Here is a 19,712-nt window from a genome sequence, read left to right as displayed (position 1 = left end):
GTAATCAGATGTAATAAAACCTATTGTGACAAAATAGTAGACTGTGATCAGGTATTCTTAGAAACCACCGTCTTTGAAAACAAGATGCTGATTAGCAACCAAAGCATAAACCTTTTAGCTCGAGTTTAAAATGACTTTTTCGAGTAAAAAACAAACATTTTCATGTGCATGTCCAGTCAGTGTTGAAGGTGAATGTAGTCAATGGAAGCAATACATTCCTCGTTACTTGCTATATTGACCTAGAAAGCTAAGTTTGCAGCTTTGACGTTCAGAACTTCAGGCTGCTATTTCAGCTTTGGATTTCCTAATTTCTCAAAAACAGAACGACCCTCTTCTTTACGCTTGTATTGCAAACTGGGAAAAATGGGATGCCAAAAACAGAATGCAGAGGATGTTCTGGTAGATTTGAGAGGGATTTGGCTGAAAGAAGTATACGAGAGAGAGAGAGGTAGCTCGCTGCGGCTGCATTCGCCGTGCAAGAAGATATGTGCTGATAATGCAGTGGATTTAGATTACCTAAGAGTGTCATGTATACATTACATACATTGCTCAGTGAAAGTTGTGGGTTCTGTGAGTTGCAGGCATGAACGCATCCACACTAAAAGAGGAGGCCACATGAAGACACAGACCGACACGGATGAGGTGGACGACCTCGCCACCCTGGAGGTTCTGGATGAGGTGAGAAAGTCGAGTATTCATGGGGACACAATCCAAGGCCTTTCCCCCACGTTTAACTCAAACATTCACCATCTTTTCCCCCCCGATCCCCTCTGCTGTGAGTGAGAAAAACACTGAGAGCAATTTATCACGTATGAGCGTTGCATTGACGTTTTGAATGAAACAATCAGTCTCAGTTGCCTGCGGATATTTCCACCCATCCCTCAAGACGAGGAGCTCTGCTGGTAGGAAGGGAGGCAGTGCTGCCCTGCTGTTGTTGATGTACCTGTCCTGGCGGCGTGAATACAGGAGAATTAATCACCGTGTGACATGAAGATAATATATTGACGTAACAGGACTTGAGTCAGGACAAAAGCCAGAATATGGCTTGTTATCGACAATAACATGGTTCTGACGATGTGATGTTGTTTGCTGAACATTTTAAACCTTTTCCCTTTTTAAGAACACGGTCACAGAGCAGCTCCAGAGTCGCTATGGACGAGATCAAATCTACACGTACGTGGGAGACATCCTCATCGCAGTCAATCCTTTCCATAAGATGGAGATATACACTCCTCAGGTGTGTTTCCGTGCGTCTCCTTCACAAACCCGTGCTCAATAACGCACTGAATGTAGCCCCAGCATCCCTCATTAGTCTCTGCAGATCTTCAGTCGGCTGCATCCCTTCCAGCCTCACCGGCACACAAACACTGCCAAACCTCCCTCACTCTATTTCCCCCTCAGTCACGTTTGCCTTCGCCTCAAGTTCAAAGCTATTTTCCCTCCTGCCCCCTCCCAGAACTAAAATAAAATGACATCCATTTGCTTGTATTGAAAAATAGCACGGTTGTTTTCTTCCACGTGATATCTTCATAATGCACGTTTTAAATGCTCTACCCTCTCCTCTTCATAGTACACCAAGATGTACATAGGAGCCAAGCGTACCGCTAACCCACCACACATCTTCGCTGTGGCTGATATCGCCTACCAGGCCATGGTGTCATATAACACAGACCAGGTAATGTCGCGCTCGTTATTATTTTATAGCATCCCGAGTGCTGAAAATGTGCTTTTAACTCAACTAGTTTTGATGAATCCTGTGTTGTCTTTGTAATAGTGGTTGATTTAATATGAGTAGCATCTTTTAGGTTGTTGTTTATTGTTACAGATTTTATTTTTCGTGTCAGTTAGAGGTTGTAAACATGTCGACGGCCTCTGTGACTTCCTGTGGACAGTGCGTTGTGATCAGTGGGGAAAGCGGCGCTGGGAAAACAGAGAGCGCTCATCTGTTGGTGCAGCAGCTGACGGTGCTTGGAAAGGTGAGTCACAAGAGTCCATGAATACATTCATTTCATTCATGTGGTAAATAATGTGTACGAATGAGTCTCAAACCACCGGCGCATCTTTTACCCAAAATAGACCCAAATACCCAAATGTAGGTCCTGAACCGGGAACCTGCTCATCTCCAACCCAATGTGAGCTCAATGAAAACGCACTTGAGTCAATTTGAGCATCCTATGATCAGTTGATTTGAGGTTCCAGCTGATGCCAGTCATGATGAGCAACCCAGCTGAAAAGAAAAAGCCCGCTTTCAATTCCCTCTTTTCACAGCCGAAAAATAAGCAGCGGCAGTGTCACTTTTGGTGTAAATAGCACGAATAGAAAGCCACATGGCAGAAAGGCATTTCTTGACGATGGGATTATTACTTCCGCTTTACATTCATTTCCCAGTCGCTTATCCGGAATAATGTTTCATTCAGGCCAATAATGAGACGCTCCAGGAGAAGATCCTGCTGGTCAACAGTCTGGTGGAAGCGTTTGGAAACGCCTGCACCGTCATCAATGACAACTCCAGCCGCTTCGGCAAGTACCTGGAGATGAAGTTCACCTGCGGGGGAACGGTGGTCGGAGCGCAGATATCCGAGTACCTGCTGGAGAAATCCAGGGTCATCCACCAGGCAGTGTAAATATCACGTATTTCCCTTTTTTCCTTCTGTCTTTTTGGCTAATGTAAGCGAAGGCTGCAAGCAGCGAGTGTAGCTACACTTTTGGGGGAAATAGAGAAGCTGAATTCATGCATGAATTGTATTACTGTTCTCACTGTTTTAGCTTTTAGTATGTTTTATTTCCATTGTCTTATATATTTGCAAAGCAGGAGAGGCATTCATCACAAGAGTAACGTGGCTCACACCACATGCCTTGAGCTTTTTAAGACCTGAATATATCCGAGCTACGTCTTCGTGTGTCTCCACAGCGGGGAGAGGAACTTCCACATCTTCTACTACATCTACGCTGGTCTGGCCGACAGGAAGAAACTAGCCCACTACAAGCTCTCCGACAGCAAAACACCCAAGTAGGTTTGACGTTCCTCAGCCCCTTCTCTTAAAACACTGTTATTTCCTTCTCACACTGCAAACTTCCTACTTTCCCCGCCCCCCCCGAGACCCACAGTCCTGATCTCTGCGTTTCCTTTTGGACCTGCAGGTATCTGTGGAACGAGCACGTTAAATTAGGGCCTGACATAGTGAGCAACACCTTCTACAAGGAGCAGTTTGATGCAGTGGAGCAGTGTTTCAAAGTCATCGGATTCACCCTGGAGGTAAACACACTGCTGCATTCATTACTTGACCCTACAATCCATACAGACACTCCTGTATTATACATGTAATGTATGAAAGTCAGTGTTTAAGTGCATACTAATCCAATGCATGCCATTTAAAACGAGTGTGTTAGTAGTTCCTTGTGGCTTGTGATGGAGCATGAAGCTGCAGGCACATGTAGGCAGTCAGCTGGTGAAGGCTAATGAGGCCCAAAGAACTGATTGCCTCTGGGATCTGCGTGTCAATAGCACTTATCCTGTAATCACTTGGCAGCACCGGAGGAACAACCTTCTCTCCTACAGAACGTCTCGTCTTGCATGAGTGTGAATGAAGATGATCTTTGAGGAAAGGTTATCTATTTTTGATATTTCCACACAGAAGCTGGCCTTTAAGAGACTTCTTCTTGCGTATCAGGACTAATGTATCGGTTGAGCACACGGATGAATGAACATTTTACTTTATTTTACTCTTTTAAAATCGTACTATTATTGACATATTTGGTGCTCAGTGGTTGCATTTTTTTTCTCAGTAACATTAAGCTTTGTTAAAATGCAGTTTTTTTTGTCTATTAAACTTTTAGAAGCTAGCATAGCTCACGCTAGCTAACCAGCATGTCTATTTATGTGCTAAAGGACATTTGATTGTCCAATTTAAATATGTTAAACTTCATATTACAGTGCTTGAATGTAAATAGAAAACAGATGCTAGCAAAAAAAATGAACCGAGCTGAATTTGAGAAACGGGACTTGTGGACACCAACAATATCTTCCGCATTACTGCACTATAACACGATCACACTGTTTGAAAAGCCGGTGTTTTCGACAGTAATTCCCTGTCTGTCCCTTCTGCAGGAGCTGGGCAGTGTTTACGGCACTCTGGCTGCCATCCTCAACTCCGGCGACATCGAGTTTTCTCCGGTGGCCTCGGAGCACCAGACGGACAAGAGCGACATCTCCAACAATTCTGTCCTGGAGAACGGTGAGAGAGAGAGAGAGAGAGAGAGAGAGAGAGAGAGAGAGAGAGAGAGAGAGAGAGAGAGAGAGAGAGAGAGAGAGAGAGAGAGAGAGAGAGAGAGAGAGAGAGAGAGAGAGAGAGAGAGAGAGAGAGAGAGAGAGAGAGAGAGGCGTGAAACCAAACCCGAGTCTGAATATCCTCTCCCACACTCCTCATTAAACTCCATTAAACTATTATACTAAAATACATTATCCATCAGTGCAGACAGGCTTCAGAGGCATAATTACCAAACACACATCTGCATCGGTTCGATTTTTCAGGACATCGTTTCCCTTCAGTAATATATTTTCTAAATATAGACGTCTTTGCTGACTGGTAATTAACAGAGCCGAGTCCATGAAGTTTATTGTTTATTGGCGAGCGAGTTCTTCGTCACTTGCACACCCTGCATGATTTCCTTGCATTTCTTTGACTTTCCTGATCCGATGTCCTCCCAGTGGCATCGCTGCTGTGTATCCGCTCGGACGAGCTCCAGGAAGCCCTGACCTGCCACTGCGTCGTGGCCCGCGGAGAGACCATCGTCAGGCCCAACACCGTGGAAAAGGCGACGGAGGTGCGGGACGCCATGGGCAAGGCTCTCTACGGCCGCCTCTTCAGCTGGATTGTCAACCGCATCAACGCGCTGCTGCGGCCCGACAGCCACCTAGAGTGAGATCAGGAGCCCGGAAATGTGATGTGGTGTTCGTAACATGTCAGCATCCGATGAAACTGCTTTGCATGTTAGTACCGTTATTGTGAGCACGATTTAAATGCATTTCAATGAAGTCACTTTTCATTCTCCTCTCCTCCAGAGAGGATGAAAAAGGCCTGAACATCGGCATCCTGGACATCTTCGGCTTCGAGAACTTCAAGAAGAACTCTTTCGAGCAGCTCTGCATCAACATCGCCAACGAGCAGATCCAGTTTTACTTCAACCAGCACATATTCGCTTGGGAACAGGTAAAGACTCCGATCAACTACCGGCATAAACGCTGTCCGAGTGCTCCAGTCCCTCCTGGAAAGCATGTGTGCGTTCTTCACCGTGGCACTGCCTCATTTCCATCCAAATAGTGATGACATGACATAATTTGTCACTCTGCGCTTTAAGAGAGACGGCAAGGGTAAAATATGCTGCTGTCTTTATTTACGGGAGAATGAGGTTGGCGATTCTCCCCTCTGTGCTCTCGTGGGTGTGTTTTTTCCTTGGGGGGGGGGGGCAGAGAATGGTTTGCTAATGTTAAATGATTTGCTCTCACCCACGGAGAGGAGCTATAAATCATCCTCAACGAGGGTCAATTAGGAGTTGGAGACAGTTAGCGTTTGACAAAATCTCACTCTTGGGTATTGTTGGCACCGGGCCCAGAAATACATTTGTCGTATATTGCCACCGTACATACAGAGTATAGGGGGAGTGTAGTGGGCTATAGCATTAATACGCTTCACCTACTTGGGGCAGATATACCGGAACGTTTCCATCGCTCTTAACACATGCGGTTACATATTGATTTTACGTTGTTTGTTCCCATATTGTCCTTTTCCTCTTTGCATACAAGTCTCCAGTGATGTTGCTGAGTCACACTCGGAGCTCTGTGTCACTATGTGTCGCTATGTGCAATACAACGAAAGGTCAAAGGAAGGAAGTCAACTTGTCCGTGTCGTTTGTGTGCAGGACGAGTACCTGAACGAGGAGGTGGACTCTCGGATGATCGAGTACGAGGACAACCGGCCCCTCCTGGACCTGTTCTTGCAGAAGCCCATGGGGATGCTCTCGCTCCTGGACGAGGAGAGTCGCTTCCCGCAGGCCACCGACCAGACCCTCGTAGGTGAGTGGTCGTCAGCTGGTTTTCAGGTGGATTCACTGGTTAAAACCTTTCATTTGTCCGGGAAATGTTGACGGAGAAGCAACACTCTTTGTCTGATGATCTCTCCATTGGCTTTAATGTTTAGCGCTTAAAGGATTTATTTGATATTGAGAGGTCTGTAATCACTTTTAGACAAGTTAATACGAGATATAATATACTTAACTTCAGAGATCTTAGTCTTACTGGTTTGGTGGGATGATTAACGTTTGTATTATTGGACATTTTTAGAGAAATTCGAAGATAACCTGAAGACCAAAAGCTTCTGGAGACCAAAGAGGGTTGATCTCAGCTTTGGTATCCACCACTACGCTGGAAAGGTACAGCTGATATTTGACTCTAACAATGTGCGCACAGACGTTTTTTTTAAATCTTAACCTGAAGCGACTCTATGAGCGTTGGCCTTCACATAAGTATCTCCCTCTCGACCGAACTCCAAAGGTGATCTACAGCGCTGCAGGCTTCTTGGCCAAGAACAGGGACATGCTACCGGCCGACATCGTGCTGCTGCTCAGGTCGTCGGAAAACGAGCTCACGCGCAAACTCGTCACCCATCCCCTCACCAAAACGGGTAAAGAGGAAAGAAGTTTTCCCTGGAAAACAGTTTAGCAGCACTGAATACGGACTGACAGTGAAACAAGAGGCTATTGTGACCTGTTTTAGAAAAGGCTTTCCTCTCCTGGCTGCCAGAGTTTTGTTGTAATACGCTTGGCCTCGGCAGCGAGAGTATCCTGTCGTTGGCAGAGCGGGTCACAAAGCCAATAATCACAAAGCCAATAATCACAAAATGGCTCTTTTTAAATGAGTCTTAAAGCTGTCGAATCGAGCGTTTCGTTCCGAACAGTAACTCGTGTTCAGTATGACGGGACTCTATCCTCATTAATTGATCCCATCGATTAAAAATGTGCGGTTCCTGTGGATGAATCCTACATGTATGACTAACTCACGGACTCTCACCCTCTCTTTGTTTATGTCACAGGTAACCTTGCCCACACAAAGGGTAAAGGCATAAACACAATGCACACCCCGACACGCACCATCACCTTAGCCAAGGTACTTACAGCCCCGTCTGCATTACCTCCGTATTATCTTCTTCATCAACGACTCTCCTCTGAAAAGTCGTTCCATCTATTTCTGTTTACCGTCTCACTCTCACGACCAGAGCCACACACCGCTCTTGATTTAACATTCTGCCTTCGCTTGTCTTTTCGCTTCAACTGTAATCACAGCTTCTTCTATTCTGACCTTTTTTTGTCTCCTTTTCCTCCACATCTCTGTCTCTGCATTTCTGTCGTAAAAGATGGGAGTGCTGACCTTATTCAATTCTTTCTCGTTCAGCGAGGTAATCGCCATGTTTCCGTGTAGTTTGTGTTTGAGGTTATATCTGACCAGTGCAGACACTCTAGATCTCCTTTAAATGCACATATGGATACTGACTTAGTGGTTTGTATATCTATTAGACTCAGTGACGACTAAATCCTGTGTAGATCATGCTCATTTTACAGTGTATGCAAAAAATAGGTATTTTCTACGGAGTTGTATTCGGGCCAGGCTCTTTTATTTAGAATTTTGAGAATAAAGTTGAAATTTCAGTTCATGAATTGATGCCCGTAGTTTCATTTATTCAGAAAGGTTTGACATTCATACTCTTAAAGGGTATTTTTACTTTATTCTAAACTCAAAATGCAAGAAAAAAGAAAAGCAGCCTGGCTCTAATACTCTTCCCTATAACGTTCACTATATGTATAATGTATGTGTGTGTGTGTGTGTGTGTGTGTGTGTGTGTGTGTGTGTGTGTTGTCGTGCTCATACATGTGTGCAACCTGTAGAATGCTGAAGGCATAAACGCTTCCCCATCGTCATCAAGTCCTCTGAATGTAGAAGTTTGTGTGTTACACCCTTTCCCTCGTATCCATTGCTGCAGTAGATTGTCTGTTTATAGCTCCAGACCTCATGCTGAGAACTTAGTGAATCAAAGAGACACTACTGGTGAACGAGTAAAATAAACACCTCAATGTGCATTTTCCATGTTGTCTTTCCACTTGTCTATAGACTAGAAATAGCTCAAACATCTCAAAATTGACCAGTGCATGAAAACCATGTTTTTGCCTGCGGTGCCTCGCCTTAAAACGATTCGTTAAGAAAGTATCAAAACTTTTAATTTTGCATTCAAAGCATTCAATAACCAGTCCGATTGTTGCCAACGGGCAAATAAGCCCTTTCCTTGAGTGGATATGTTTAAACTCTGTTCGTGCACGATTGCGCTGCCAAACGTAATGCTGGAGGTGATTTGCTCACCTAAAAGCAATTGACAGTAGCTACGTTAATGAACAGTGTTTGATGAGCTCCTGAATCTATTTCCATTCATCTGCATATGTTAACGGTGAAAAAGCTCATCAAAGGCGTCGCTCTGAAGAGGCACAATGAGCATCGAAGCAGCATCGGGCTGATGGCTTGCTATAAACTGGTTTCCCTCGGGGTTATACTGCTGAGAATTAGATGTGGAGCTTGTTAAAATGTTACGAAATATGTGCAGGTTCATACAAATGTATGTGGCATTTGTATATTTAAATTCATGCATTCTGTGTTGTTGTTTTTAGGTCTGTAGAGAAACAGTTCTTCGTGAATTATTGTGATTTTTTTGACCAGCTTTGTGTTTGTTTGTTCAGCCGGGTGAACCTGGAGACGCACCTTACCACCCGAGAGAAACCGCCAACATGAGAACACAGACGGTGGCCTCCTACTTCAGAGTAGGTTTCTGTTCTCAACTGCTGATATCAAATTTCAAATTTACGTTTATAGGTTCATCTTTTTTTGCAGATGTAAGCAAGTTATGGAATGTTATTGTCTTTTTACTGTTTACTGTCATTTTGTTGCTTTTTAAAAATTGTTTAAAACTATTAAAAGTACTAATAAAGTTACATAAGATGGAAATACTCAATACTCATACCGCGACCCGACCCCGGATAAGCGGAGGAAAATGGACGGATGGATGGAAATAAAGTAAAGTAAAAGTACCTCAAATGTATACTTAGTTCCAGCACTGCGCTCTTCTTGTACTCTTTTCTAGTACTCTCTGATGGACCTGCTGTCCAAGATGGTGGCGGGGCAGCCTCACTTCGTCCGCTGCCTCAAACCGAACAACGACCGCCAAGCCAACAAGTTCGACCGGGAGAAGGTCCTGGTTCAGCTGCGATACACCGGCGTGCTGGAGACCGCCAAGATCAGACGGCAGGGCTACTCGCACCGCATCCTGTTTGCTAACTTCACGAAGAGGTCAGCAGGCTTCACGCTTCACAACGACACCAGAAGGAAGCAGACGTTGTTTGTATCAAGTGGAGATCGGTGTGTGGTGTTTCGGTGTTCCAGCTGATTGCGGTGTTCCCGACTGTTGCAGGTATTACATCGTGGCTTTCCATGCTCACGAGGAGCCGCCGGTGACTCAAGAAGCATGCGCCGCAATACTGGAGAAGGCCAAGCTGGAGAACTGGGCTATGGGGAAGACGAAGGTGAGTCACTGAAAGTGTTGTTTGTAAGCCGTCATCAGGTTAGTTATATATGACGTGCCATATTTTCATTTTAAGCAGCGAAAGCAACAAATTTGAAGCTGCTTTCCTTCATGTTTTGTTCGCTGAGCTTTGGTAATAAGAGCGTCAAAACTCGCAATCAACAGTAACAAGTCCCCTTTGCAGCCTATGGCGTTATATGTTGTGTTGCACAGTTAGATGGAGCATGCCACAAGAACAAAAGTCTCTATTTAAGTGTCACTGAGCAATGCAAATGAGGCATTATCTTCAGGGGAAATTTACAGATGCAAATTGACAAAGTAGTAAAGAAACACTATGTGTCCCGACTCTCAGGTGTTCCTCAAGTACTACCACGTGGAACATCTGAACCTGATGGTGCAGCAGGCCACACAGCGGATCATTCTGCTCCAGGCTTACGTCCGAGGCTGGATGGGAGCCAAACGATACCGGCGGACATTAAAGGAGCGAGAACAGAGCGCGCTGGTGCTGCAGTCAGGTTAATAAACCGTACGCTCTGTTATCGAATGTTTTTCATGCCAATTCATGTTTTAAATTTTTCGATTCACACTCTCCAGCTTACAGGGGTCATAAAGTTCGGAAGACGGCGGCTGATGACAAAAGCAAAGCAAAGTTTGAGGCCTTCGTCGTCCGGTTTCAGGCTGGTACGAACAAGCCGAGATGGAATCAGATGTCCAACACAATCTAAAGTTGTCGTTGGTTTACGTACTCATGTCGTCTCCTTCAGTTTGCAGGAGCTATCTTGCAAAACAGAAATACAAGGAGCTGGTAGATGAGAAGAACAAAGCTGCAACCAAGATTCAGGCTCGCTACAGAGGCCACAAGGAAAGGAAAAGCTTCAAAAGGAAACGGTATGAAACGGGACATTTTTGACAATAAAGCACTGAAAGAAAAAATGTTCTTTGACGATGTTTTTGTTTGTAGGGAAGAGAAAGAGAAAGCAGAGGAGGCCCTCAAAGAAACAGAGGAAGAGACTCCTGAACCCGAGAAGCTCACCGATGAAGAAAATTCCCCTCCTCCCGTCGACGGAGCGGCTAACGAGGAAGATGAAACTAAGGCGGCCGTGGTTCTGCAGAGCAACTTCAGGGGCTACAAAGAGAGGAAAGAGTTTAAGGAGAGAAAAAAGACGATGGCTGGGGAATTGGAGTTACCACCGAATGCAGAGGTGGAGCAAGAAGGTGGGCCAGAGGAGCAAAAGCCAGCCGATAAACAAGAGGTGAATGACGACGAAGACGAAAGCACGTATGAAGCGGAGGAGAATGACGGCAGTGATCACACACAGGTGGCAGAAGAGGACGAGCACACGGAAGTGGCAGATGAAGAGGAGATGGCGGCAGCAGATGCTGGGAAAGCAAAGCCGGCGGAGGACGAGAAGGAGGAGAACGGACAAGAACAAGCTGCGGGGGGAGAGGTTGTTAACGTAGAAGAAGAAACCAAGGCTGCCACTGTCATCCAGAGTAACTTCAGAGGTCACAAAGAGAGGAAGAGGTTGCAGGACGAAGGCAAGATCCCAGCTAAGAGACAGAAAGCAAAAAGTCCCACTGGTGAAGAAGAAGAAGTGCCCGCGGCGAGCAGCGCTGCAGGTGAGGAAGAGCTGCCCGAAGTTCAAACGCCAGCAGAGGAAGTCGCCAACGAGGCGACAGAAACAGAAGAAGAATCAACGAAAGCTGGAGATGCAGCAGATGTTTCTTCAAGTGACGTCAAGTCAGCAGACCAAGACGAGGCCAAAGCAGCTGTGGTGCTTCAGAGCAACTTCCGCGGCTACAAGGAGCGCAAACAACTCGAGGAGGAAGGAACGATCCCGAAGAAGACGAAGAAGAAGGAGGAGAAAGAAGCAATGCCAGAACCTCCAAGTGAAGAAGAAAGGGTAACACAGACAGAAGAATCGGTGCCAGAATCCCAGCCGGAGAACTCGGGGGGGCCGGACGAGGAAAAAGCCGCGACAGTCCTACAGAGTAACTTCAGAGGCCAGCGGGACCGGAAGAAACTGAAAGCAGAGAGAGAGACGCAAGAGAAAACAGAGGAAGAAGCTGCCGAGGATGCAGAAGAGGAGGCCGAAGAGGAGGCCGAAGAGGAGGCCAAGGAGGAGGCCTTGGACGTGATTATAGAACATAAAGAGGAGACAGACGCCGAGAGAGAGAGACTGGAGGAAGAGCAGGCTGCGGTGAAGATCCAGAGCAACTTCAGAGGCTACAAGGACAGAACGAAGCTGAAGGCCAACAAGAAACCAGCGCGGACAGAAGCTGCACGACTGGAGAGCTTCTCCAAACATGTAATATCCTTCAACACCTTTTTATTTTTGCTCCCAATCACCTCCTTTCCCCCCCCCCTTCATATATTCTCTTCTCAAAATCTCTTCAACAGATCACAAAGACTTCTCAGGACTTCGTGGCCCTGCAGCAGAAGTTGAATGAGATCATCCACGCCCATCAATCAAACCCCGAGAACAATGGCATGTTCATGAGAGGAAAAGCAATCAATAGCTACGCTCCTCCGAATCACCAATCGAGTAAGATAATCGAGATTGGCTCTGAGAAAAACAGATTATAAAGCAATAAATATAATTCATAATGTTGGCGCCGCTTGACCCGAGGTTAATGTGCATTCTTGGTTCTGTTGTTGTAGCCGTCAGATAATTAAGGAAAACAGGCTGCCTGTCTGGAGGACGACATTTATCTATTATTTTGCTCCGTCCATCCTTAACTACTCTTCACCCCCCCGCCACACTGAAAATAACATAAATGATTATTCTCAAGCCTTGATTGTAAATGTCCAGATTTGAGGCAGGAATTGCTGCTTTTTCCGTAGTTATTATTTCAGAGTTGAAGGACTGTGTCCACACTGCGCTTGTTTTCTTTATGTAAAGAGGACGCAGAGGTTTTATTGCCGTCTTCTCACAGAACAAGTTGATGTTATCGCCGTTCTCGCTTCTCCCTCGGGATCCTCGATTAGATCGATTAGAAACCTGGGAAAGTCAAGTGCCGACACAGGAAGCGCTCCTCTCCCCGATGTGTCATCAAAAGTTAAATTTGATTGGCGCAGGTGATCGGTGTAATTGCTTTCGAGGTGGAGAGCGCCGGGGAGACGGCAAAATTGAAAGTTCACCGTCTTAGCAAAACGGAGCTGGCAGCTAAAATGTCAGCGTCGCCGTGGGGTTCAGGTGTCTTGAGAAGATAATGTAATAATTATGTAATAATATCAATCATTGCCTTTTGTTAGCTGTAATTGTGTGTGTTATGCCATTCATTTGATCTTCGGTGGCTTTTATAGTTTTTTTACAAAATATAGAGTGTAGGCATCTTTGTGTTTTGACATTATTTGTAAAGAAAACTCATGAAGTCCAGTGTCTTTAGGAATTACGTTCATATTGGACAGGTCTGCAGCTCACTGATTACGCCCAATTCCTTAATATTAACCTTGATTTAGCTTCCTTAAACTTCACCGTACCTTAAAGCCAGACCATGGAACTTTTGGCCATTCTGGTAAATGGCGTGTGTGCATGTTAATGTGAGTCTCACCCTCCGGTTCCCCCGCGTCAGCTCTGTTGCAGTTGTTTGCATTGTTCATGCTGTTGGCACTATTAGCTCTGTTGACACTGTTAGCCGCTAGCCGCCGGCTCAGCCGTCACCATGTTGAGCGCCGTTAGGAGGCAATTCCTCAATCCTAGATACGCTCTAAATGTTCTCATACAGCAGCTTTAAAACATGCTGTAGTTGCCATGCACAGATTTAAATACATTATTTGTTGATGTTGACATGTAGCACAATTCATTGAGAGTTTGCAGAGTTTGTTTTACTTTCAACAGAGCCAGGCTAGCTGTTTCCCCCTGTTTCCAGTGTTTATGCTAAGCTAAGCTTCCTGGCTGCTAGCTCCAGCTTCAAATTAAATGAACCGAGCAGACACGAGAGTGATGTTGATCTTCTCATCCGACTCTGGGCCTGAAGGCAAATATGCATGTTTCCTAAAATGTCCAACTATCTTTCAGTGGAATTCACTTCCATGCAGTTGCGCTTAAAGATCTGCTTCTGTCTAATTTTATATTGATGACAAACATAAGAGTCAAACCTGATGCACACGTCACTCCACATAGAGTTCTCTGTGTACAGTCCAGTGTTCATTTCATCGGGCATGTTTGCCCTTTACAGCCTTTTCTCTAGCGCTGCGCGGTGCCCGAGGTCAAGCAGAATAAATAATCCGTGTTATTTCCAACGGCGACTGTAACTCCCTATTAAATTCCGCTTTGGTCATTTCCCTTCATCAACAGTCCTAAGCGACACACGGTGACCTTTTTAGATGAAGTTGTTCAATGATATTACAAACTTTTCGCCTCTTTCACCTGAGAGCTGCTGCACGTGATGGATCGCGTGGTTTCTTCTCGTATGAACAGTGATTGATAATCGGCAACAAGCAAAGGTCGTCGTAATATGTTAATAATTGCAATTACGATCACATGCCCGAGGAGGAATATTGTAACGGTCATGACAAATATGATAGATTGCAACTCACCCACGACAGTACGGAAGGTTCTGGCCCAGCTGGTCTCTCTCTCTCTCTCTCTCTCTCTCTCTCTCTCTCTCTCTCTCTCTCTCTCTCTGCTGTTTGATCACGATGGTCAGACACAAAACTAATACTAACCCGTAGCTTTTGTCCCGACGTCCTTTAAATTCCATCACAATGTAAAAGAAAGAAATCACCAGATAACTGAACATGTTGTTAAAAGTTACAATCTCGAAAATCTCTGTTTTGTTCTCCGTTTGCTTGCTTCTAAACGTCGAGATTTGTTCCATGTCTTCGGATCGTTTTTTTGAAGTTTCATCGTTTGTAGTCATCGTTCTTTTCTTAGTTCACACCGAGAGAAATCCATCACAGAAAAACACTTTTCCCTCCTAAACATGAACCTCAGCTGACCATAGTTCATGCAGGCCGATCACAGACTCTAAACCTCTTAGTTGTTGTTGAAAAGCATTTTGGGAAATGTAGGAAATGAGAAGATGCAGCTAACCACTTTTGTAAAAAGCAATAATAAACTGAATATTGCAGATGTGTAAAAGTGTGTTTGAGGTTTAGTTTTCATTTTAGTGTCTGTTCCTACAGGAATCATATTGTCTGGTTGTACCTGCTCAGTATGATCAACATACCTTTTGTCTGATGTTTTTAACGGTCTCTGTCACTCTCCAGCTGACAAGAGACAGTCGAGGACCCCCCGCAGGACCCAGCAGCCAAAGACCCTCAACACACCAGAGGACTCCACCTATTACAACCTGATTCATGTGAGTCACAAAGAGAAGAACGATGTCAGATACTTTCTGTCACAAAGCTTTGCTGCCGCGTGACGTTGTGACTACTTCCCCAGCTGTCGGCTGCCACAATGCGGCGTCGATCGGCAATTATTTCCCTTTGCTTCATATGTTCCAAGGAAAGAAACACCGGACTGTGACAACGATGTTCCAGAGTTTCTTCTGTACATTTGACCAACAATTTTCTTCAGCAGTTTGTTATTTTTATGCTTCTTATTCAATGTTATTCTAACGTAATTACGTATGTTCAATGTTTCATGGTTTCAGCGAGCAATAGCTCCTCACAAAATATCTCTTTTTGCAGCACTTAAGGTTTGTTAAATGCCGTCACTACTTTTTAGATGACCTAGTTATATAACTTAATCAATGAATAATGGAGACATTCAACTTTTGTTAGAGTAATGTTTTGCCATGTTTTAAGCACTATTGTTTCTCAACATGATTGATCAGATGATTATTTGTTTGATCACATGTATTGGAGCCAAATTCACTCAAGATCTTTAATCTATCGGCAATGAATTCATATTTTAGAAATGCTTTTATTGATTGACAAATGAATAACTGCAACAAAACGTCTCAAACAGTGGTTCCCAATATGGGTTCACAACCCCCCAAGGGGTCACATAGAAGAGCAGGTGAGTCAAACAGGATATGCTGAGAATAAATGCAGTATCTGCATCACAGAGTCATGTTTTTCTTCAGCCACGCTGGCGGCGCTTTGAAGTTGCACTTAGTTACAACAGTGCTTTGAGTTAAAACGCCAACACTATCAAGTCAAAAGGTTGGGAGCCACTGTTCTAAAACCACTTTCTTTTGCTTTCCCTGAACACTGAGATTCAGAGTGTTTGATTGACACGTACTTATCTGTGCTCTGTGTCTCTCCACCCAGCGGTCTGTCCAGGATGATAAACGCAAGCCCAGGAAGGAGGAGTAAGTGTGGCACTTCTTACTTCAACCTAATTTTAACAAGCTATCGCTACTGTTTCATAAAGAGGTGGGCCCGCTGCCCAGTAATGACTGCAGCTCAGCGCCAACATAAGGACGGTGTCCGAGTCCAAACTTAATGATCTGCAGAACCACGCACATCCTCTGTGAAATTAATTAGCCTCGGGTACATTCGCTAAATATACTTACACTTCATGTCAGGCATCAGAAATATTATTGTGGAGGTAAGAAAAGAGAAAGAAGCGGCCACAAGGTGAGCGTACTGCCCAGAGTGAGGGGGTGAAGATAGAGCGATAGGGCTGTGCTGAACAAGAAGGGACCTCGGTACTTCATCACAGCAGTCTGAAGACACACACACACAGCGCTGAACATCAAGGGTTATAATTTGTTAGCAGATAAATAAAGCCGGCGATGGACAGGAGCCGTTTACATGCATCATCGAGGATGAGAAGGTCAGCAGGAAAGATAGCGTCTCTGGCTGCAGCTGACAGCAGAGGAGGCTGGGACACGGGAGGCTGGGTGGTAAGAGGACCGAAAACTGAAGAAGACAAAGGTGACGATAGTAAACGGGAGTAAAGGCGAAACTAGGGAGGCAGAGTTCATCAGAAACAGTGATAGAGAACCGCAGATGTTTCATTTTATTGCAATGATCTGTGACATTTCTGTTTTGTACCCTCTGTGTAGAGATTTGACAAAATAGTTATTTTAATAATAATAATAATAATGTATTTTATTTGTAACGCACTTTTCATTTAAAAAAAAAAGAAGAAAATCTCAGAGTGCCACAGAGCCAGTACATAGTAAAACATGGTAAAAAGCATAGTTAAAACATAAAAAAAACTATAAAAAAAAAAGAAAACACAAAAAAACACAAAAAAAAAAGCTTTCCTATGCTGCCGTTCCTGTGGAAAATTCCTCTGTACCAGGAAAATAGTAGTTTGTGTTTCCAACAGCAGCAAAAAGCAGTTTGTTGAACTTAAACAGATTAAAGAAAAACAGGACGTGAGCATGACTCGTGAACCAATGATGAACCAGCTGAAGCAACAGTTAACAAATCTAAAAAAGCTCAAATTCCTGACCTCCAACGATAAAACGTAGAATTATACGATGCTCAAAGTCGGGATTCCTACTTGTAAGATCGAAACAAATCCATCTACCACGACTTCACAAAGAATTGTTCAGCGGTTTGGCCGCCGACATCTTGGATTACGGCCGTCGCCCTTTTTTTGCAACCAGTCAAAGGAAGTTACCATATTTGAACGGCTGAGGAACGACCTGTCAATCACAGTAGCCCCGCCCTAAAGCATACTCTGCTTTATGGTCCGTTTGACTCTAAACGGACCATCATGTACTAAATGAACATCATGCTGTATTGAAGAAGACTTTAAACTAGAGATTGAGACCATAAACTCATGTTTACAATGTTTACTGAGGGAATAAATCAAGAGAGAAGTAGAGTCATTTTCTCATAGACTTCCATACAATCTGACTTCTTTCTGAAACCGGAGGAGTCGCCCCCTGATGGCCACTAGAGAGAATGCAAGTTTTAAATAGACCACACCTACTGAGGCAAACTGCTGCAATCAATGCAAACAGATCACAGGTGAGACAATATCTAAATGAGAGACTTAAAGAAACACTATTTCTACTATGTTTTCAAATTAAGTCTCCAAGATCAGATGAGAAGAATTCAAACAAAGATACAAAAAAAGAAATTTGTTTTACAATGATCTTCATAAATGAATAAATGCCGAAAAAGGAAGAAAGACTGGCACATCTATGTGCTGTTGTCTGATAATGAATCCACTCAGCTTCTTTTTAAAGATAACCGGTAACTTGTACCACTTATTCCCTTTGACGTGTCTTTTAAGATGCTTTGCATTAATATATGTGGTCTCTTTGAGCGAGGACACACCTGGGATCCATCAGGTCTTGATTGCAGTCAGCTGCCTACAGGAGGAGTCTATTTAAAGCCTCTGTGTTTGTTTCTCTGTAAGAAGTTGGCAGAGGCTGAAATGCATCAGCGGGTCTTTTTAGGTCTCCGAAGTCTCCGAAACTCACCAGTTACATTATTTTGTGTTTGTCGATGCACGTTAACAAATTGGCCCCTCAAGTTTCTTTTAAATAAATGCAAATACAAGTCTTTTGGACCAGTTGGTGTGTTTACAAAACCACTTACTACAGTATACAACCTACATTTTATTGTTTAATCTGGAATCTGCAACGACCACTGCTGTAATAATTCCCGTGTTTTTGTCCTCGCACATCTCATGCAACAGATACGCTCTCGTTTTAATATTCAGCCAAACTGCAGTTCACGCTTCATGTCGGCTGTTTCATCTGAATAGCTGAACAGCCAGCCGTCTTTCAGCCAGGAGACCGCTGTGCGATCCCCGTGTGAAACAAGAATCCATGTTGAGGTATTTGTCGCTTAACTTGCGTACTTCAGTAACGACACCTCCGTGGTTATTTTAACCCAAACGACAATCTTTTCTGAAACCCAACTACCGTAAGTAGTTTTGTTGCCGAAACCCAACTGAGTATTCTCCTGTGAAGACATGATATCTTCCGAACTGTTGTTTGAGGATACGTTGACCCCAGTAGGGTTGGGCAATATGTCACAAATATTCAACCAGCGATTGCAGATATATTTGCACTTGTGTGTCTGTGATTGACACCAAAGTCTGTCCTCCTGACATCCTTCTATTTGTGCTCCAGTCCAGGGAAGCTGCTGGATGTGGATGACCACTACTACCAGACGCTGTCCTCCAGCAGGTCTGAGCCCTGCATCTCCACAGAGGACATGCCCGAGACGAGGCCGACTGTAGAGAGGAGAGGGTCCACGGACGGCAGGCGGTCCCCGGAGCAGACACCAGCCGCTGGCAGCAGACAGACCAGAGAGAGGGCCGTCACCGAACCAGAGCCTTCCAGACCCGTCTGTAACGACAGGTATGTCCTGGATACAGAGGGAAGAACCTCAAACATTGTGTATTACAGCCTCACACGTATCAGGATCAGTCTTTCTTTCTCTACACATCAGCTTATTTCACACACACAAAAAAGCCACACTTGCCTTCTTCAGACCAGTTGGTCAAAGTGACAAATGCAAGAAGATATTTCATCTGTTTTTGCGGTCCTGCGTGGCCACTGACTCAGACGGCCCACGCACATGATAAATGATCGCTGCAGATGATAAACAATATGAAATATCTCTCCTGAACGTGAATCGTTTCGTCTCCTCTCTGGTTTTTGGTTTAAATCTTTCAAACCACCGCTTATGTTTTTTTTTTATCATCTTGCTACTTCACACTCTGTCTTTGCGTTCACTGTTGTCTCCTGTGTTGCGTTGGCAGACGCTCACTTGCCTCCACAGAGAGTCGGACGGAGGACAACCCGTTTGACTTCAGACATCTGCTGAGGAAGACCTCCCAGAGACGAAGGCTCATCTAACACTGACCACACAACTGGACTTTTTAACCATTTGGCACATAATCTATCAAAATTCTGAATGTGGCAATGTATCATCATATGTCATGTTATAAAATACACAAGTATTCTATCGGTCAAAGCTTCTGAAAACAACTGATAAGTTCCGTAAATGAAAAGCACTGACTGCATTGATTATAAGTCGTATTGATCTAAATGCAGACAGGATGAAAGTAAATGTAAATAATGAAATGCTTTGCCCTTAAAACTGTAAATGCAGGTTTTATTTATGTGATTTGTAAACTAGTCATTGCTACTTTAGCTCATTTTGCTGCATCAGTTTCCTTCGCTCAAACATCGAGGTTGTCCGTGTCCATTTAAACACCAAAT

At 44.3% G+C, this 19,712-nt stretch overlaps 1 protein-coding gene across 1 annotated transcript; it reads left to right on the top strand.

Annotated features, from left to right (window-relative positions):
- Positions 1 to 615: 615 nt before the first annotated feature.
- Positions 616 to 19,346, top strand: myo3a (myosin IIIA; the record flags this gene model as incomplete). The annotated part of the gene is made up of 26 exons (XM_079292382.1): positions 616 to 678; positions 1,121 to 1,237; positions 1,571 to 1,675; positions 1,893 to 1,976; positions 2,418 to 2,620; positions 2,912 to 3,010; positions 3,142 to 3,256; positions 4,109 to 4,235; positions 4,709 to 4,919; positions 5,063 to 5,210; positions 5,920 to 6,073; positions 6,341 to 6,429; positions 6,551 to 6,680; positions 7,089 to 7,162; positions 8,779 to 8,859; positions 9,180 to 9,385; positions 9,507 to 9,618; positions 9,970 to 10,132; positions 10,212 to 10,298; positions 10,382 to 10,505; positions 10,579 to 11,926; positions 12,019 to 12,163; positions 14,833 to 14,924; positions 15,841 to 15,881; positions 18,615 to 18,845; positions 19,250 to 19,346. 26 exons carry the CDS (start codon positions 616 to 618, stop codon positions 19,344 to 19,346), a joined length of 4,446 nt encoding a protein of 1,481 aa, XP_079148508.1.
- Between the last annotated feature and the right edge of the window lie 366 nt (positions 19,347 to 19,712).

This window comes from Melanostigma gelatinosum (assembly GCF_949748355.1).
Source record: "Melanostigma gelatinosum genome assembly, chromosome: 20".
Taxonomy (NCBI): Eukaryota; Metazoa; Chordata; class Actinopteri; order Perciformes; family Zoarcidae; genus Melanostigma; species Melanostigma gelatinosum.
The sequence above is the reverse complement of the archived record's forward strand: the minus strand, read 5'-3'. Positions and strand labels throughout refer to the sequence as shown.